Below are 18,647 nucleotides of genomic sequence, written 5' to 3'. Positions count from 1 at the left end.
TAAACGCCAGTAAGCCTGTTCTCCAAGGTGTGCTATTTTTGATGCTATTTTTTATTCTACTTTAATTTTGCAGCTGTTTTTATGACTCCACATGATCATCAACCTAAAGAAAACATAACATGACAATGGAAAACAAATAAATATAATTAAATAACATTGGGTTGCCTCCCAATAAGCACTTCTTTAATGTCAATAGCTTGACAGTGAGCTCTTAGAGAGCTTCACAGAGACTCAGAGCTTAATGGTGGCCTTCCAACATCAAACTTAGAAGTTGAGTGTGGGGGCTCTGTTTGACTCTGTATTGAGAGAAGCTTTTCATGCTTCCTCTCCATGGATACAGAAGAAGATCCTTGAGCCTTAAACACAAGGTAGTCCTCATTAGGGAGCTCCTTAGTGGTCAGTGGACGTCCATTGAGGTCTTCCTCACTGGAAATCACTGCCTCCTCCTCCTCTATAGGTTTGGCCACTTTGGATATATTGATGGCCTTGCACTCTCTCTTTGGAGTCTCTTCTGTATTGCTTGGGAGAGTACTAGGAGAAGTTTCAGTAACTCTTTTACTCAGTTGACCCACTTGTGCCTCCAGATTTCTAATGGAGGACCTTGTTTCAGTCATGAAACTGTGAGTGATCTTAGTTAGATCAGAGACTATGGTTGCTAAGTCAGAGAGGCTCTGCCTAGAATTCTCTGTCTGTTGCTGAGATGATGATAGAAAAGGTTTGCTATTGTCAAACCGAATTCTCCCACCATTATTATTATTAAAGCCTTGTTGAGGCTTCTGTTGATCCTTCCATGAGAAATTTGGATTATTTCTCCATGAAGGATTGTAAGTGTTTCCATAGGATTCTCCCATGTAATTCACCTCTTCCATTACAGGATTCTCAGGGTTATAAGCTTCTTCTTCAGAGGAAGCTTCTTTAGTACTGCCGGATGCAGCTTGCATTCCAGTCAGACTCTGAGAAATCATATTGACTTGTTGAGTCAATATTTTGTTCTGAGCCAATATGGCATTCAGAATATCAATCTCAAGAACTCCTTTCTTTTAAGTTGTCCCATTATTCACAGGATTTCTTTCAGAATTGTAAATGAACTGGTTATTTGCAACCATTTCAATGAGTTCCTGGGCTTCTGCAGGCGTCTTCTTCAGATGAAGAGATCCACCAACAGAGTGGTCCAATAATATCTTGGACAATTCAGACAGACCATCATAGAATATACATAAGATGCTCCATTCTGAAAGCATGTCAGAAGGACACCTTCTGATCAATTGCTCGTATCTTTTCCAAGCTTCATAGAGGGATTCACCTTCCTTCTGTCTGAAGGTTTGGACTTCCACTCTAAGCTTGCTCAACTTTTGAGGTGGAAAGAATTTGGCCAAGAAAGCATTGACCAACTTTTCCCAAGAGTTCAGGCTTTCTTTAGGTTGTGAGTCTAACCATATCCTAGCTCTGTCTCTTACAGCAAAAGGGAAAAGCATAAGTCTGTAGACCTCAGGATTAACCCCATTGGTCTTAACAGTGTCACAGATTTGCAAGAATTCAGCCAAGAACTGATGAGGATCTTCCAATGGAAGTCCATGAAACTTGCAATTCTGCTGCATTAGAGAAATTAATTGAGGCTTAAGCTCAAAGTTGTTTGCTCCAATTGCAGGAATTGAGATGCTCCTTCCATAGAAGTCAGAAGATGGTACAGTAAAGTCACCAAGCATCTTTCTTACATCTCCACCATTTTTATTAGGTTTGGCCATGTCTTCTTTTTCAAAAATTTCTGTTAGGTCCTCTCCAGAGTTTTGTGCTTTAGCTTCTCTTAGCTTCCTCTTCACAGTCCTTTCAGGTTCAGGATCAGCTTCAACAAGAATGTTCTTATCCTTGTTCCTGCTCTATGAAAAAGAAGAGAACAGAAAAGAATAGGAATCCTCTATGTCACAGTATAGAGATTCCTTTATGTGAGTAGAAGAATGGAAGAATAGAAGAATGAGGTAGAGATAAAATAAATAGAATTCGAACACAGAGAGAGGGAGTGGGTTTGAATTTTAAGAAGAAGAGAAGTGTTAGTAAATAAATAAAATAAATAGAGAGATGGGAGAGAGAGTTATTCGAATTTTTATTTTAATTATTAGTTAGAATTCGAAATTTAAGAAAAGAGATAAAATTAAAATTTAAAATAATTAGTTAATTAAAAAGAATTTTGAAAAAGTTGTTAGTTGGTTTTCGAAAATTAGAGAGAGAAAAGTAGTTAGGTGGTTTTGAAAAAGGTATGATTGAAAGATATGATTGAAATTTATTTTGAAAAAGATTTGAAAAGGAAATTAAAAAGATTTGATTTTTGAAATTAAAGTTGATTACTTGACTAACAAGAAACTAAAAGATATGATTCTATAATTTAAAGATTGATCCTTTCTTAATAGGCAAGCAACAACTTAAAAATTTTTGAATCAAAACATTAATTGTTAGCATTAATTTCGGAAATTATGAAATAAAAATAAAAAAATATTTTGAAAATTAATTTTGAGATTTTCGAAAACATGAAAGAAAAATGAAAAAGATTTGACTTTTGAAAAAGATTTGAAAAGATAGGATTTTTAAATTGAAATTTTGACTTGACTAACAAGAAACAACCAAATTTTAAAAGTTTTGACTAAATCAACTCAAAATTTCGAAAATTATGAGTAAAATAAGGGAAAGATATTATTTTTTTATTTTTGAATTAATGAAGGAAGAGAAAAGATATCATTTTGTTGTTTTTCTCTTTTTTTTTCATTAAACAGCAAAAATGAAACAAAACATAAAAATTTAAGTTCAAAACAATAAATGTATGCAAGAACACTTTGAATGTCAAGATGAACACCAAGAACACTTTGAATGTCAAGATGAACACCAAGAACATATTTTTGAAAATTTTTTAAGAAAAGAAACACATGCAAGACACCAAACTTAAAAATTTTTAATGTTTAGACACTATAAATTTGAAAATGCATATGAAAAACAAGAAAAGACACAAAATAAGAAAAATTAAGGATCAAACAAAGAAAATCATCAAGAACAGCTTGAAGATCATGAAGAACACCATGCATATATTTTCGAAAATTTAAAGGCATGCAATTGACACCAAACTTAAAATTTGACACTAGACTCAAACAAGAAACACAAAATTTTTGGTTTTTATGATTTATTAATTTTTTTTGTATTTTTCGAAAATATTTTGGAAAAAGAAAATAAAGGAATTCAAAATTTTTTAATAGAAATTCTAGGAATCATGCAATGTTAGTCTAAAGCGTCGGTCCAAAAGAATTAGACATGGCCAAATGGCCAGCCAAGCTTTAGCAGGACATTACATACAACAGCCAAATTGATGGGAATCAAAAGGCTCCTACAAAGATAAGTGGAAACCTCGGTCCAAAAGATTAGACATGGCTTAACAGCCAGCCAAGATTCAGCATATCTCATGAAACTCTAGAATTCGTTCTTAAATATTCTGAAGAACATATTTTGTTATTATTTTTTTTTTTCGAAAATAAAAATAAAAAGCTTAATCATAAAATAAAATTACCTAATCTAAGCAACAAGATGAACCGTCAGTTGTCCAAACTCAAATAATCCACGGCAACGGTGCCAAAAACTTGGTGTGAGAAATCGTGATTCACACTTTTCACATCTCCGCACAACTAACCAGCAAGTGCACTGTGTTGTCCAAGTAATAAACCTTACGTGAGTAAGGGTCGATCCCACAGAGATTGTCGGCTTGAAGCACGCTATGGTCATCTTGTAAATCTCAGTCAGGCGGATTCAAATGGTTATGAGGTTTTGATAATTAAAAGATAAATAAAACATGAAATAAAATAAAGTTACTTATGTAATTCATTGGGGGGAATTTCAGATAAGCGTCTGGAGATGTTTTGTTACTTCTGAACCTCTGATTTCCTACTGCCTTCTTCCAATCATGCGTGCTCCCTTCCATGGCAAGCTGTAAGATCCTCTCAGTGAAAATGGTCCTCTACGGTTTCTGCACGGCTAATCAACTGTCGAATTTCTCGTCTCAGATGAAAAATACCAGGCATAGCTACCGCATGGCTAATCATCTTTCGGTTCCCGCTAGCTTCGAAATAGAATCCATTGATCCTTTTGCACACTGTCACTGCGCCCAACATTCGCAAGTTTGAAGCTCGTCACAGTCATCCCTTCCCAGATCCTACTCGGAATACCACAGACAAGGTTTAGACTTTCTGGAATCCAGGAATGCTGCTAATAATTCTAGCCTATACCACGAAGATACTAATCTCATGGACTTGGTCCGTGTATTAGATATCCAAGAGAATATACTCCAACTGTCGTCCAATGACTACGTTGAACATCATGTAAACCGCTTTGTGGTTGTCAGGCACGCGGATCTTGGCTAAGCGAGTAATGAAGATTGGGTGATTGTCACGGGTCACCCCTTCATTCTGACTTAACTGAATTAAGTACGAGAGTATATCTTGGAGAAGAAGTAGGTGAGAATTGAAAGAAAAACAATAGTACTTGCATTAATTCATGAAGAACAGCAGAGCTCCACACCTTAATCTATGGGGTGTAGAAACTCCACCGTTGAAAATACATAAGTGAAAGTAGGTCTAGGCATGGCCGAATGGCCAGCCTCAAATGCCTAAGGACTAAACGTCCAGATATCAAGATACAATAGTAAAAAGTACTATTTATACTAAACTAGTAACTTAGGTTTACAGAAAATGAGTAACTAAGTGCAGATAGTGCAGAAATCTACTTCCGAGGCCCATTTGGTGTATGTTTGGGCTAAACATTGAAGATTTTTTGTGCATAGGCTGTTCTTGGAGTTAAACACTAGCTTGGGTGCCAGTTTGGGCGTTTAACTCCAATTATGGTGCCAGTTTGGGCGTTTTACGCCAGGAAGTTTTAGGCTGGCTTTGGACGCCAGTTTGGACCATCAAATCTCGGGCAAAGTATAGACTATTATATATTGTTGGAAAGTCCAGGATGTCTACTTTCCAACGCAATTAAGAGAGCGCCAATTAGGCTTCTGTAGGTCCAGAAAATTCACTTCGAGTGCAGGAGGGTCAGAATCCAATAGCATGTGCAGTCCTTTTTCAGCCTCTGAATCAGATTTTTGCTCAGGTTCATCAATTTCAACCAGAAAATACCTGAAATTATAGAAAAATACACAAACTCATAGTAAAGTCCAGAAATATAATTTTTTTATAAAAACTAATAAAAATATAATAAAAAGTAATTAAAACATACTAAAAACTATGTAAAAACAATGCCAAAAAGGGTATAAATTATCCGCTCATCAAGGCCTACTTGGTTGATGAGTGTTTGACTTTTTTCTCACATTATTTACATGATGGTGTTCAAACAAAATTGAATAGAATACCCCAGAATAATGATGCTAATGAATTTGAAGCGGAAATTCCAAATTCATTTTCAATTTTGTTTCCTAAGAAAGGCTGTCCATTGGGAGCAAAGAAGGGTGAGCCTTTTTCTCTTGACGACAAGTCTCAAAACCAATCCCGTAGCTATATATTATTGAACTATGAAAAAATTGAAGACTATGTTAGGTAAATCCTACTTACCTAACATATATTATTGAACTGTCTATATCTTTTAATTTTTTTAATTATGAATCATGGTATTATCTCTAGGTTTTACTTACGAAAATCCTAATTTTGGATTTAGAGAGCATGAGGCTAATCAACAAGGAACAAGTTGGGTGAAAGCTAAGAACCATAGTCAGACTTTTTCTTCATGGTTTAAAGCATGTGCCATGCGTCAGAATGTTCCAGATTGGAATAAGGAGCTTTCTAGAGGGCCCAACAAGATTGCAAAAAGATATTCGGGGTATTTTATCAATGGGTATAGATTTCATACTAGGCAACGTGAGGCAAGACGCAAGATGCAAAATAGTGGCGTAACTTTAGTTGTGTTGACTACGAGCTTTGCAAGTGCAAATGATCCAAATCTGATTCGTGCAAAAGTTTCCTACTATGGCAGAATAAATGATATAATTGAGTTAGACTACTTTGGCAATTTTAAGATTGTATTGTTTAGATGTGACTGGTATGAGACTCAAGAGGATGGCTATGGCTCTTCATATGTTCAATTCAACAAAAAATGCTATCAAGAAGAGCCTTTTGTGTTGGCATGTCAAGTACACAATGCTTATATGTGCAAGATCCATTTGATCAAAATAAACATTATGTTATGAAGTCAATTCCAAGAAATTTATTTAACATAGGTGACGAAGCTGATGTTGATCCCCAAACTATTTATGAAAAAGAGCCATCTGACAAGTCAATAGATCCTTCTATACCCAATGATAATGGTAAAATTGATTTGATTATGGGTGACTTGCATGTTGTTATAGATGCTTCAAAAGGAGTTCTTCTTTCACAAGAATATAACACAGAATCAGAAGATAATTCCGAAGATGGCATTGAATGATTTATATTTTTTTCCTTCATTACACTAAATAGTAGGAAAGTGGAATGAAAGATGTATATACTTTAACTTTTTAATTGCATTAAATAGTAGAAAAGTGGAATGAAAGATGTATCACTTTTTTATATATGTGTCTTATGACATGCCTTCTTGTTTATTTCTATTAAATAGTAGTCTTTTTTTTATTGACATACAGCAGCTATAGCATAACTGATTAATTTTTTTTCCTTTTTATTTTTAAGGTTCTAATAGAATAGATTTATTTTGTTTTATTTCAGAAATACAATGGAAACAAGAACTACTCCAAAGCGGAGAAGACTGGTAAAACAGTATCAAAGCAACAAGCAATTCATGCAGAAAAATATAGCAGAAACTCATAAGAAGCAGCATTTTATCTCTCCCATGATGGCTGGTGGTCATGGACAAAAGAGAGTGACTCCTAGCCTTCTAAGCAAAGCACTCAAAAAGAAGTCCCAATTTCCAAAAGAATGAAAAGTATGCCGAACCAGAAAATTGGAGTTAGTGAAGAAGAACCAGAAAATCTTAAAAGGCGTCCAACCTATGAAGCACAGACACGGACACGGACACGGGACACGACACGACACGCGACACGGCGACACGTGAATTTTAAAAAGTTGTCAGACACGGGGACACGCATATATTAATAATATAATATATTTAAATAGATATATGTCTTAATAGAGATATTTTCAAAAACAACCATATGATATGTATTTTTCCTAAAGTGTATAGATATTCAAAAGATAAAATTCTAAATTCCTATGTCTTAATAAAGATAGTAAGAATTTTGTACATCACATGTACACAAAAAAAAAGTTATCTAAAGTCATTCTTTCTCCATCATATATGGTTGATATCTTCATCATTAGAAAAAGTCACTCTTTCCAACTCCGGTTCATCAAGAGAAAGGTGAGCAACTTCAAGAACACCATTTTCTTCATCAATTGGTGAAAAAGCATCTCCAGCAATATCCCACATCATAGTTTCTCCTTTATTATATTGTGGAGTTTTTCTTGAAAGAAGACGAAGATTAGTGTGGACAAATACTAAATTTTCTGCACGTTTAGGCTTCAACTTGTTTCTTTTCAGGGAATGGATAAAAGAATATGTGCTCCAATTCCTTTCACACCAAGAAGATGAAGATGGTTGCCCTAGTAGCCTAAGAGCAATTGGTTGAAGAAATTTTGCTTTACTACCATGAATTAGCCACCAAGACTTTGCATCAACTATGCCTCTATCATTCAAAGAGTCATAATCATCAAAGATACCTCTACCATCAGAAAAGTTTGCAAATTCAATGTTTACCTTTCTCCTTTCTTCTTCATTAGGAAAATACCTCTTCAAGCATTTAACTCTCTCATTAGTGATCTCAATATCTTGATGAGGAGAAACTCGTGTAAGATCTTCTCTCAACCATTGGTGGCTATAATACCTATATAATTAGTGTTTAAGCATAAATTAATAATGATTCAATTATCTTCACTTATAAATAAAAGTTATAAACAATAAATGTAAAAAGTTACCTTGGATTCAATGAATGTGCTAAACAATGAAGAGGTGTGCTACTTTTTGTCCATCTTTGAACTAATATTGAGTGCACAACATCGTAGAAGGACGATGACTCTTGTTCATCTTTTCTTTCATAGAGATATATAGCACTTTTTACTTTCTTGATCATTGAATCCCACATATCATGGACCAAATGAAGAGTAGGTGCATCTGTGTCTGTACTTCTTAAAACATCATAAATAGGATTTGTGAAAGCAAGAATATAATAAATTTTTTGCCACCAATTTTCACTCAAAATCTTTTCTGTAACAACTTCAGCTCTGCCAATATTATCTTCCTTATATGAAGACCACTTCTCACTTATAACCATCTCTTTGAGGCCTTGCTTTAACAACCTAAATCTTTTGAGCATCACAATAGTAGAAGCAAATCGAGTAGGAGCAACATTAAGCAACTTCAATGTATTAAATTCATTGAAAATAGATAACCTCATATGATGATTAACAATAAAATTTTTTATAAAAGAAACATCGTCAGCAATTTGAGTAATCCATGAGCATTCTTGATAAACAAAATTATTCTTCTCTGTATTCTTAGCTGCACAAATGTCCTTTAAAGCAAGGTTGAGAGTATGAACAACACAAGGAGTCCAAAAAACAGATGGAAATTCAGCTTCAATCAATAAACCAGCCGCTTTACAAACCGGCGCATTATCAGTCACAATCTGCACTACATTTGAGAGACCGACTTCTCTTATGACATCTCTTATTTGCCTTGCAACATAATCCTTGTCTTTGATCTCATCTGAACAATCTACAGCTTTCAAAAACATAGGCCCACTTTCAGTTACAGCCATAAAATTAAGAAGAGGCCTCCTTTGGGGATCACTCCATCCATCACTTACAATGCTCACTCCCTTTCCACTCCATGAATTCTTAGTAGGTTCTAACATTCTCTCCACATGTTGCTTCTCTTTCTCAAGCAAAGTTGTCCTCAATTTATTATATCCAGGAGGAATATAACCATCAATATAATTATTGGCAGCATAAGAAAAAGCTTTGACAAAATACGGATTTTTTGCTAGATGAAAAGGTAATCCAGATGAAAAAAACATTCTAGCAATATGTAAATCTAGAGTCTCCCTTGCATTCACATTAAAAGCTTTCTCTAAAGGTCCAGTAGCTCTTCTTTTTCTTGAATCAATTTCACTTGCATTAGATAAGGGTGGAAGAGGAATTGACTTAGCCTTTTTACTTTCATGCAACAATGTACTTTCACTATCAAGTTTCTTAAGTTCTTCAAGCTTTGTTGATGTAACTTTTGCACAAAATCTAATTCCTTTTCCTGAAATCTTCAATAAATGTGCTCTTACTCTAGTATAAGAACCACTGAATAAAACTTTGCAAAATTTACATTGAAATTCAAGATTTCCGCCCCCTTCAATTTTATCTTTCTTTGTTACAAATTTTCATAAAGGCTTATCAACACTTTCTTCAAAATTGTTTTGAACACTCTCTGAACTCATCTCTCACAATCCTACAATAATTTAAGAAACAAAATTATTTTTTTATAATTCAATTTCTTGAGCAAAACAGAACCAAAAAAAGCATTAAGAGAAAACAAAACCAAAGAAAATTATTATATAATACTAAATATTTGTGTAAATAAGCTGAGTTCATTCCCAGCTATTATTGTTTAATGTTTACTACAAAAGAAACAAATAAAAACATATTATAAAAGGTGCGAATTACCAATGACCACAACAAAACCTTAACAAATAATCCTTCAATATGAACATGATTACTAAGAAGAGAAACATAACCTAAAGCTATGAATCAGGATTAGCATTAGAACCATGATATATATAATAACGGCATATACATAAATGCATATAAAACAGATTATAGTACAGACAAATTGCTATCTAGAGTCTAGACATTTACACTAAAACTCAAAATAAATTGATTTCTAGGAATCTTACAAGTCACTGCATATTCCACTTCATATACATAAGTGCTGAATACTGCCATAAGGAATGAAGCAGAAGATAGTGACTGGTGACAGTGCATTCCAATTTTAATTATGAACCATGCAATTTTGAACAAAAAGGAATATGTTTTATTATGTTATTGGAAACAGGAATATGTGACACTCACGTGGAATGTAGTTATAATTGGTTATTTCTTTCATTACACTCTGTGCACATTGTAGTTATGTATATACACTAAGATGAGAACTGAAGATTAAGGTTTATGCATTCAAATAACATTTTTAATCAAAGATATCAATTTTTCAACAGAAATATCTTTTTGCTGCTAGTGGTTGGAACACTCTGTACCTTCCATCATTGTGCTAGAAAGTATTTTAATTTTTAAAACATGACATGCTCATTGGAGAATATAGCATCTAATCCAATCTTCTAATCATAAAGCGGTTTCATGCCAAAAGCATTTATTATTATTGTTTGGAGAAGAAACAAAACAAAATTATATCAATGAAGTACAATCAATCCAGTTTTTTTCCTCTTGTCTTTTTTCTATCAGTTCTGTGTCTTTCTATTACTTTCTAATTTCTAATCTTCTCATAGCAGCAGTAAAAAATTATGAAAGAAGTCTCTAACAATATCTAATTCCAGAAGCACAAAACAAAACCAAACCAAGGAGATGCACATAACAAAATAGAAATCCAAAATCAAATGGAAGCACAAAAATGACAAAACAAATCAGAACCAAAGAGAAGCACAGAGGCCAGAGAAAAATAGAAATACAGAACCAGAAAATTGATTGATGGAAAAATAAATATTCTCCCTTACTTGAAATGGAGGATGCAGAAGAGCACGAGAGCAGGGCAACGGTCACGTTAGAAGTGGCGACCGGGGAGGTGGCGAACACGGCAACGAAGAGGTGGCGAACCGGGGAGTGAACGGCAGCGAACGACAGTGAACGGCAGCGAACGGTAGTGAACAGCGATGACAAGCACCGCAGAAGAAGTGACGGCAGTGAAGAGAAGATGCTGAGATTAAGAGTGAGTGGGTGTGGAGAGAGATGATGAACATCCACGGCGGTGACGACCGGAGGTGGCGGCGATGGCTGGAGGTGGCGGTAGACTGGCGGTGAGGAGAGGGTGAGTGAGTTGGAGCCACAGAGCCAGAGACGGGTTTGGGGGTGGAGGTGAAAGGTTAGGTTTTTAACTTTTTGTTAAAGTGAAGGGTGAAAGACTGAAAGTGAAATTGATGTTCCAAAATGGCATTGGGCCGTGTCCGGCCGTGTCTGGGCCGTGTCTGGCTTGTTTTTTTGTTTTTTTGGACAGGACACGTTTGGACACGGGAGACACGCGTGTCGGACGAGTGTCTCCGTGCGTCGTGTCCGAAATGTGTCTGACACGCCGACACGGCAATTAAACAAAGTGTCCGTGCTTCATAGCGTCCAACCATGGGTATGGATAAATTTTTGGAGACACATGGGATTCATTTGGAAAGAGAAGATGACGATTTTGAACCAAGTGCTGAAAATGAAAGATCTATTCAAGAAAAGCAACAAAATCTTAGGAAGATAAATACAAAATCAAGTTGTCAAGCCATGATACTTGATACATTTTTGGAGACAAATGGGATTCATGTGGAAGGAGAGGAGGAACATAGTAGAGCAAATGCTAATGAAGTTGGAGATGATGATGATGATGATGATGATGATGATGATGATGATGATGAGGACAATGTTAAAGGTGCTGTACTTTATACATAATTATCATTTTACTTATTCGTTATCATGTATAGCTATATAATTCATTTAAATGGTTAAATTGCATATATTTATAGATACTCCAAAGACTAGAAGGATACGAGAAAAAATAAGGTGTGCAAAAATTCATGCAAGAAGTTGGGAAGAAAGAGAAGAGGTGACTTTTTATAAAGGACAAGCAATGGGACCAACTCCAAGAAGAGTGAAGGACTTAACTTACTTTATTAGAATAATGGGAAGGAATAGTGATTTCATAACATTGATGTACACTAGTTGAAAAGCTGTGCCCCTCAAAGTCAAAAAGCGCATATGAAAATATATTAACGTAAGTGTTTTATTTCTTATCTATTTTTTATGATCTGAAAATTTTCAATTTCATATAGCTTAGCTATAGTTTTGTGAAAATATATAGCTGCTGTTTTATGCTACAGTTTTGTCTTTATTTTTAGTGTTTTTATCAAGTGAAAAGCATTAATGGTTAAAATCGGCCAAAAATAAAAGAAAAATATGAACAAAGAAGTTTTTAAGGGTGAAATGGTCTTTATGTAAAAAGTTTGGTGCAAAAATGTAATTAAAAAGAAATATGAACGTAATTCGATTATTTAATAAAGGCTTAAAGATAAAAGAGTAATTAAGAGATATAAAGAATAAAACAGTCATTTAATAAATTATTAGGGTAAGATGGTTTTATGAAATACTATTTTTTAAAAGTTTAAAGATAAAATTATAATTTCATAAAAATTCAGGAAAAAATGGTAATTTTAAAAAGTTCAAAGATATAATAATAATTTTAAAAAAAGTTAAGGGGTATAATAGTATTTTTGAAAAAGATCAAAGGTATAATGATTATATAAAAGTCTAAAGACAAAATAGTAATTAGACAATAAAAGGCCATGTTGCGAGAACCGAACCGGTCATTGAACCGGTCAAGTTACTGGTTTAATGGTTCAATGGTTCAACCGTGGTTGAACCGTGGTCGAACCGATTTCATTAAATATAAAATAAAATTATTAAAAGTATAATATAAATCTTTTAAAATTTAAATTCAATCATTCATATGATAATAAAATTTAAAATTTCATAACCTCCCCACTAACTAAACTATATCTCATCTCATCATTAAAATTCTACATTCAAATTAAAAAATCACAATTTATAATTAAAAGAAATCATGGCATAAATACTATATCCATATTCAATCAACAATCACCAACAATCAATAATAATATCAATAATTACTTAATTAGACAAAACTCACTCAATTAATATCAAATTACTAAATAGAAATAGCTATGAACCAATCTCAGCAGCAACATCTTTTCAAGATGTGCAAAACAAACTATCCCCTGCCCCCTTAAAACCAAACTTCATGTTTCAGCCATTACAGCAATTACAACAATTACGGCAGAATTCAGAATTACAGCAATTCAAAATCCAAAATTATATCAATTCTGTTCAGTATTATAAAATTATAGCAAAATTCAATTCAGCATTCAAAATCCAGGATCTGAAATTATATCAAAATTAGGAGGATTATTAGAAGAATACATTACAGAATATAGAATTCCATAATGTGATCACTAGTTTTTAGCCATTAACAGAAAATAAATTCAAAAGAAAAATTCAAGTTCCTTCAAAAACCAAAGAACGAAACATAAAATAATGTTAGAATTACTTTAATGTTAGAATTACTTTCAATAGAAGGGTATGTGCCAAATATTCGGCACATCATGGAGACAGAAGTAATGTTCTGAAAAAACGGTTTTGAAATTCTATTCAGTATCCAGTATTACAGCAATTCTGTAGCAAAATTAACAGAATAAAAAAATTAATTGAAAAACTAAAGAACTCTGCAGCAACTCCAGCAAGCCAGTGATTCATATAATTAATAGAATAAAAAATATTAATTGAAAAACTGAAGAACTCTGTAGCAACTCCAGCAAGCCAGCAATTCATATCATTATGAATTTATCAAAAAAAAAAATTAAAACACTAAGAAACTCACTGGGGCAGAGAAAGCAGAGACAGCCTAAAGTGGCATAGAGATGCTCGGCAGGACAGAGGCGGCTGACGACAGAAGCTATGCCCCGACCTTCCGACGACAAGGGCGACAGAAGCTTCAAACGGACCACCCGACGATGACGATGGCGACAGAAGCTTCGAGTGGTGATGGTGGCAACGACTGGTGGCCGCTGCCGGTGCCGATAGTGGTAAGGACGGTGGAGTGGAGGCGTTCCTGCTGGCTTCAGCCTTCAGCACATTGAGGAAATTAGGGTTGGAAGGGGAGAGAGAGGCGTTAGGCGACGAGGAGGCGGGCTCGGCCGGTGGTGGTCGCGGCTGCTGTGGATGGCTGTGGGTGGCAATCGTGACCTTCGTGGGTGAATGGAGGCTGGCGCCGAATGCAGTTGGAGAGGGGAAGAAAGGGGAGAATGGGAAACTCAGATTAGGGTTAGTGCTGTGGCATAGTGGGTTAGGTCTTGGGACTTCCGCGTACGCCTTTCTTTCTTTCTTCTTTTTTTTTTTTTTTAAGCCAAAACGACGTCGTTTGGCTGTGAAGTTGCAAACCACTAAACCGCCAAAAAACCGGACGGTTCTTCCGGTTCGCCGGTTAACCACCGGTTCGACCGGTTTTTCCACCGATTTTTTGCCAGGCAGTTTTCTACATTACCCGGACCGGCTAAGTAATCGGTTCCCGGTTTTTCCGGTTGAACTTCCGGTTGAACCGGCCGGTCCAGTCCGGTTTTCAGAACCATGATAAAAGGTGAAATGGTCATTTAATAAAAAGTTGGTGTGAATTTTCGAAAAACACAATTAACCGACAAGTATATCGGGTCGTAATAAGTAATAACTCAAGTGGGTGAGTGTTGATTTTACGAGAATTAATAGATCAAACAACAATAGTTGAGTGATTAAGCTAATCAAACAAACTAAATTGAGTGATTTGGATTTAAATAGCATAAACATTAATAAGAGAATGCAAGAAAATAAACAGTAAATAGTGTTGTATTAGTAGTTAATTAAGATTCTTATGTGTGTATTGTAATATTACTTAACTTGCCACATTAATAAAGTTTGATGTTGTTAATAAAAAATAATAGAAAGACTAACACGATTAAGAATAAATTTTTTTTATTGATAAACAAATTTATTTAGAGACTAATTTAAAAAATAAATAATTTTTTAAAAATAAATTTAATTATTTATCTTTAATTTAATTGATAAAATCTTTAAAAACAAACTTAAAAGATGACTCATGTGACGCCAATAAAATATAACTCAAATAGCATAGTCTCCCTATACTCAATTAAGAAGTTGCGAATTCGAGTATTCTATTTTTAGTAAAAAGATTATTCATGTGACTAATTTGATTATTAACATGTACAAGAGCATAAAGAGAGGTTCATGCGGTAATGCGGTATAAGTATAACAATAACAAATAGAGGGAAGTTAACGCAATTTCATTATTTTGGATCGGAGTGAGCGCGTGAGGAGACTTGCTTGGACTGAAAAATCTCTGCGGGGTTTTGAGATCTCTTATGCTCCGTTTTCTCTCATGGATCCCAACCAGGTGAGTCACTGAGTGAACCAGCTCCTTAACACGATGTGATTCACCCTTATTCCTAGATCTGGATTTGACCACCGTTAGCTCTATGTAGCGTCTTTCAATTTTCGTTCATTGATGCGCTCTTTCTAATGATACAAGCTAAGGAGGTTCCAATTTTTCGTTAATCAGGAAATTTGGAATCGAGCAGCGTAGATGTAAACGCTGAATGGTTTATTTTGCTTTGATTTGATTTTGTTTGGTGACTTGCTTTGATTTGATTTGATGACTCAATGCTTCTTCCCTCCCCCCCTCTCTCTCTCTCTTTTTTGGCTCTATTATTTTACTTTCTGTTGCCGCATCTAGATTCGGATACAGAACCAGACTTTGTACTACTCTTTTGTTTATTGGAGAGAATTAATTTAAGGAGGGTTATTTTCCCCTTTCTGAATGAAGCTGAAATTATTTCCTTGATTTGAGTAATTAATAATTAATTAAGTTCTATTGCATGTGCAGCCTGTAACTGAAAACTACGCCAATCCGAAGACATGCTTCTTTCACGTTCTCTTCAAGGTTTGGTATATCTGATCATGATCTCTTTGCATATCTTCCTATGAGCCATATTTATTTCTTAATAGTCAACAACATATTAAAAAAAAAAAAAATTCGGCAGGCTGCAGCATTGGCATTTTACATACTCTCGGCCCTCTTTATTGATAACTTTGTCATCATTTTTGTGGTGACTGTCCTTCTTGCTGCCCTTGATTTCTGGGTAGTAAAAAATGTGAGTGGGCGGATTTTGGTTGGTTTGAGATGGTGGAATGAAATAAATGATCTGGGTGAGAGTGTTTGGAAATTTGAATGTCTTGACCAAGAGGTACGTATTCCTTGTTTTGATGGCTGTAATCTTGTATTCTTGATTCAAATGCTTTATACTAGATAACTGCATCTTAACTGTACTTGTTTTGTTTCCCAACAGTCATTGGCTCGGATGAACAAGAAAGATTCGTGGCTTTTCTGGTGGACCCTTTATCTTACAGTAAGAAAATATAGATTAGTTACTGTTTGCATTGCCATTCTGGTTTTTCCTACGCCCTTACAGTGTTAGATGTAGTTTATGTGATTACTCAGTAAGGGGAGCAGTATGTACAATGTCGAGAGGTAGGAGTATGTAATATGCTAATTTCCTTATAGATTGGCCAATTGTCTCAAGTTCTAGATCCGGATGGAGAATTAACATGGTTCTCACATCTATTAAAAACAACAAAAAAAAAGCTAGCATGGTTCTTCTCACTGATTGAAGCTTAGGTATCTAATAAATAATTGTGAATTAACACGGTTTCCAATATTGTTTGTAATTTAGGTGTCTACTATCTTCCTATCTGGTAATCTGTGTAACCATTTATCCCTATTGCTTTATAGGCAGTTGCATGGATTGTGTTGGGAATCTTCTCACTTATAAGGCTTCAAGCTGATTATCTCCTTGTCATAGGAGTTTGTGTGACTTTGAGCGTTGCAAATATTGTTGGTTTTACCAAATGCAAAAAAGGTGAGTTTATTATTGATGTTCTTAAATTTCTTTCAGCTTATTGCACTTGTTGACCAACAGAATCTTTATATAATCCTTGGCTTGTAACTCCAAATGTTTAGCTCTGGTATTTAGTATCTTCAGTTCTTCACTTATTGACATTCTGCTTTCCATCCTTTTGTGTATGCTAATACAGTGAAAAGTATTAGTCTACGTTGGGGGGGCTCTGTGCATGTTTGATAACAGCTTAATTTTGCAAAAACAATCTCTTCAAACTTCTTGTTTCTGCTTGTTTCTAGTGAAGTTGTTGACATATTAAGTTTCTAATTAATGCATGTTTTGAGTTCATTGTTTATGTGTTTCTTGTTCCTGGTTGGGGGAAGGGCTTTACTAGGCATCAATGTGACTCATTTAATAACTGAGTCATAATTTCTTATGGTTGGGAGAAAAATGGAAAAATCCATTGCTATGCTTGCAGTCCATATTTGTTGCAAATTATATGATATTATTATTACTGTTGTTATAATCATAACCATAATGGTAGATTACTGGAAATGGTGGAGTGACAAGCAACATTATTTTAGTCTCCTAATGTAAAAGGTTTGAGAAAGTGGAAGAACTTGTACTGGTACCCATACTTTTTGTGCGAGTTGACCATTGGGCCTTGGGTGACAGTGTGTGTGATGCTGTGTCAGTTATTTCTGCAATTCATCTGGTCTAATTTCTCCTGCTTTATATGAATAATTGTCTTTGTTCAAATGATATGAATACATGTCAAACATGCATGCTTGTGTTCCATTTCATCTACGAACATGCTATCTCTAAGTTTTCATTGAACCATTTTTACCATCCTCTCTTCGCGGATAAGAAAACAAGAAAACACACTTCTATCTATTTTCTTTTTAAATACGAAAACTAGGAAAGCCTGAAGGGGATATACTGGTGTTGGTGCCATTCAACAGTAAAACTTGTTATGACTTAAACAACTTGGTTTTCTTTCAGATGCCAAGAAGCAGTTTCAACAATTTGCTTCTCAGACCCTTGCCTCTCGGTTCTCGTCTACATTATCGTCAGCATTCAGTGTTGTTTGAAGATCAAAGATGGAAATGCAAACTGATCCCTGCAATATTTGAAGTATTGAGATGCATTGGAGGTATGTACATTGTTATTATTTCGGCCAGCATCGGATTTTATTCTGAGTGACTATGGAACTTGCTTAGTAACTGATACAGGAAATGCAAAATTTTGTACCTTTTATATGAATTGGATAATGATTATCAAATTACAGTGTAAAAGAGTACTTAGTTGTAAATCTTTTCTTTCTTCATCATTTATTCATTTTGTGGAACAGTAAACCTCTCACTGGTTACATTGAATTAAATGCGATGACCAAAGTAAATAGCAGAACTAAGATTAGGAACTTCTAACAATTTTACCAAGGTCGAAGTTAAATACAATTTTATCTTGATTCGGAAAGAAAATAAGAAAACCCTGGGAGGGCCAAAGCCCCATGCTCGCCCTTCCTCGCATCCACCACCGACCATATATATATATAGGATTGAATGTGATGATCAAAATAAATATGAACTGATATTTAGTAATTTTTATGCTTTTCATTTGGTTATGCTCAGAAAAACAAGAATAATTTATGGCTTATTCATATTTTAAAATAAATCTCCAAAAACTATCATGTGATGCTGAGAGTATCATGTTTTAAAACAGATCAATAATGTGGAAGAAGTTTTCTTAACAATTGATAATGGGCTGCTGTCAGTTATGAGTAAATATCGTTTTTGTTCTCAACTTTGGGGTAAGTCTTAAAATTGTCTTTAACATTTTAATTGTCCTATTTAAGTTTCCA

The 18,647-nt window shown here is 34.6% G+C and overlaps 2 protein-coding genes across 2 annotated transcripts; one reads left to right on the top strand and one right to left on the bottom strand.

Annotated features, from left to right (window-relative positions):
• Positions 1 to 7,291: 7,291 nt before the first annotated feature.
• On the bottom strand, positions 7,292 to 9,443 carry LOC112778197 (uncharacterized). The gene is made up of 2 exons (XM_025822548.3): positions 7,992 to 9,443; positions 7,292 to 7,900 (listed from the first exon to the last, which is right to left on the bottom strand). Exons 1-2 carry the CDS (start codon positions 9,089 to 9,091, stop codon positions 7,309 to 7,311), a joined length of 1,692 nt encoding a protein of 563 aa, XP_025678333.1. The 5' UTR covers positions 9,092 to 9,443; the 3' UTR covers positions 7,292 to 7,308.
• Positions 9,444 to 15,117: 5,674 nt separating this feature from the next.
• Positions 15,118 to 18,098, top strand: LOC112777075 (Golgi apparatus membrane protein-like protein ECHIDNA). Its single transcript, XM_025821358.3, has 6 exons — positions 15,118 to 15,285; positions 15,775 to 15,831; positions 15,932 to 16,135; positions 16,238 to 16,297; positions 16,681 to 16,807; positions 17,789 to 18,098. The coding sequence occupies exons 1-6, from the start codon at positions 15,271 to 15,273 to the stop codon at positions 17,875 to 17,877; spliced, it is 552 nt and encodes a 183-aa protein (XP_025677143.1). The 5' UTR covers positions 15,118 to 15,270; the 3' UTR covers positions 17,878 to 18,098.
• The last annotated feature ends 549 nt before the right edge of the window (positions 18,099 to 18,647 follow it).

This window comes from Arachis hypogaea, chromosome 19, assembly GCF_003086295.3.
Source record: "Arachis hypogaea cultivar Tifrunner chromosome 19, arahy.Tifrunner.gnm2.J5K5, whole genome shotgun sequence".
Taxonomy (NCBI): Eukaryota; Viridiplantae; Streptophyta; class Magnoliopsida; order Fabales; family Fabaceae; genus Arachis; species Arachis hypogaea.
Note: the sequence above shows the minus strand (reverse complement) of the source record. Positions and strands in the feature narration are given on the sequence as shown.

Coding starts and splice junctions, on each gene's coding strand:
- LOC112778197 (XM_025822548.3), bottom strand. CDS start 9,091: ATGTTTTTTTCATCTGGATTACCTTTTCATCTAGCAAAAAATCCGTAT. Junction 7,901..7,991: donor GCACATTCATTGAATCCAAG/GTAACTTTTTAC, acceptor CTAATTATATAG/GTATTATAGCCACCAATGGT.
- LOC112777075 (XM_025821358.3), top strand. Junction 15,832..15,931: donor TCTTTCACGTTCTCTTCAAG/GTTTGGTATATC, acceptor AAAATTCGGCAG/GCTGCAGCATTGGCATTTTA. Junction 16,298..16,680: donor GGTGGACCCTTTATCTTACA/GTAAGAAAATAT, acceptor ATTGCTTTATAG/GCAGTTGCATGGATTGTGTT.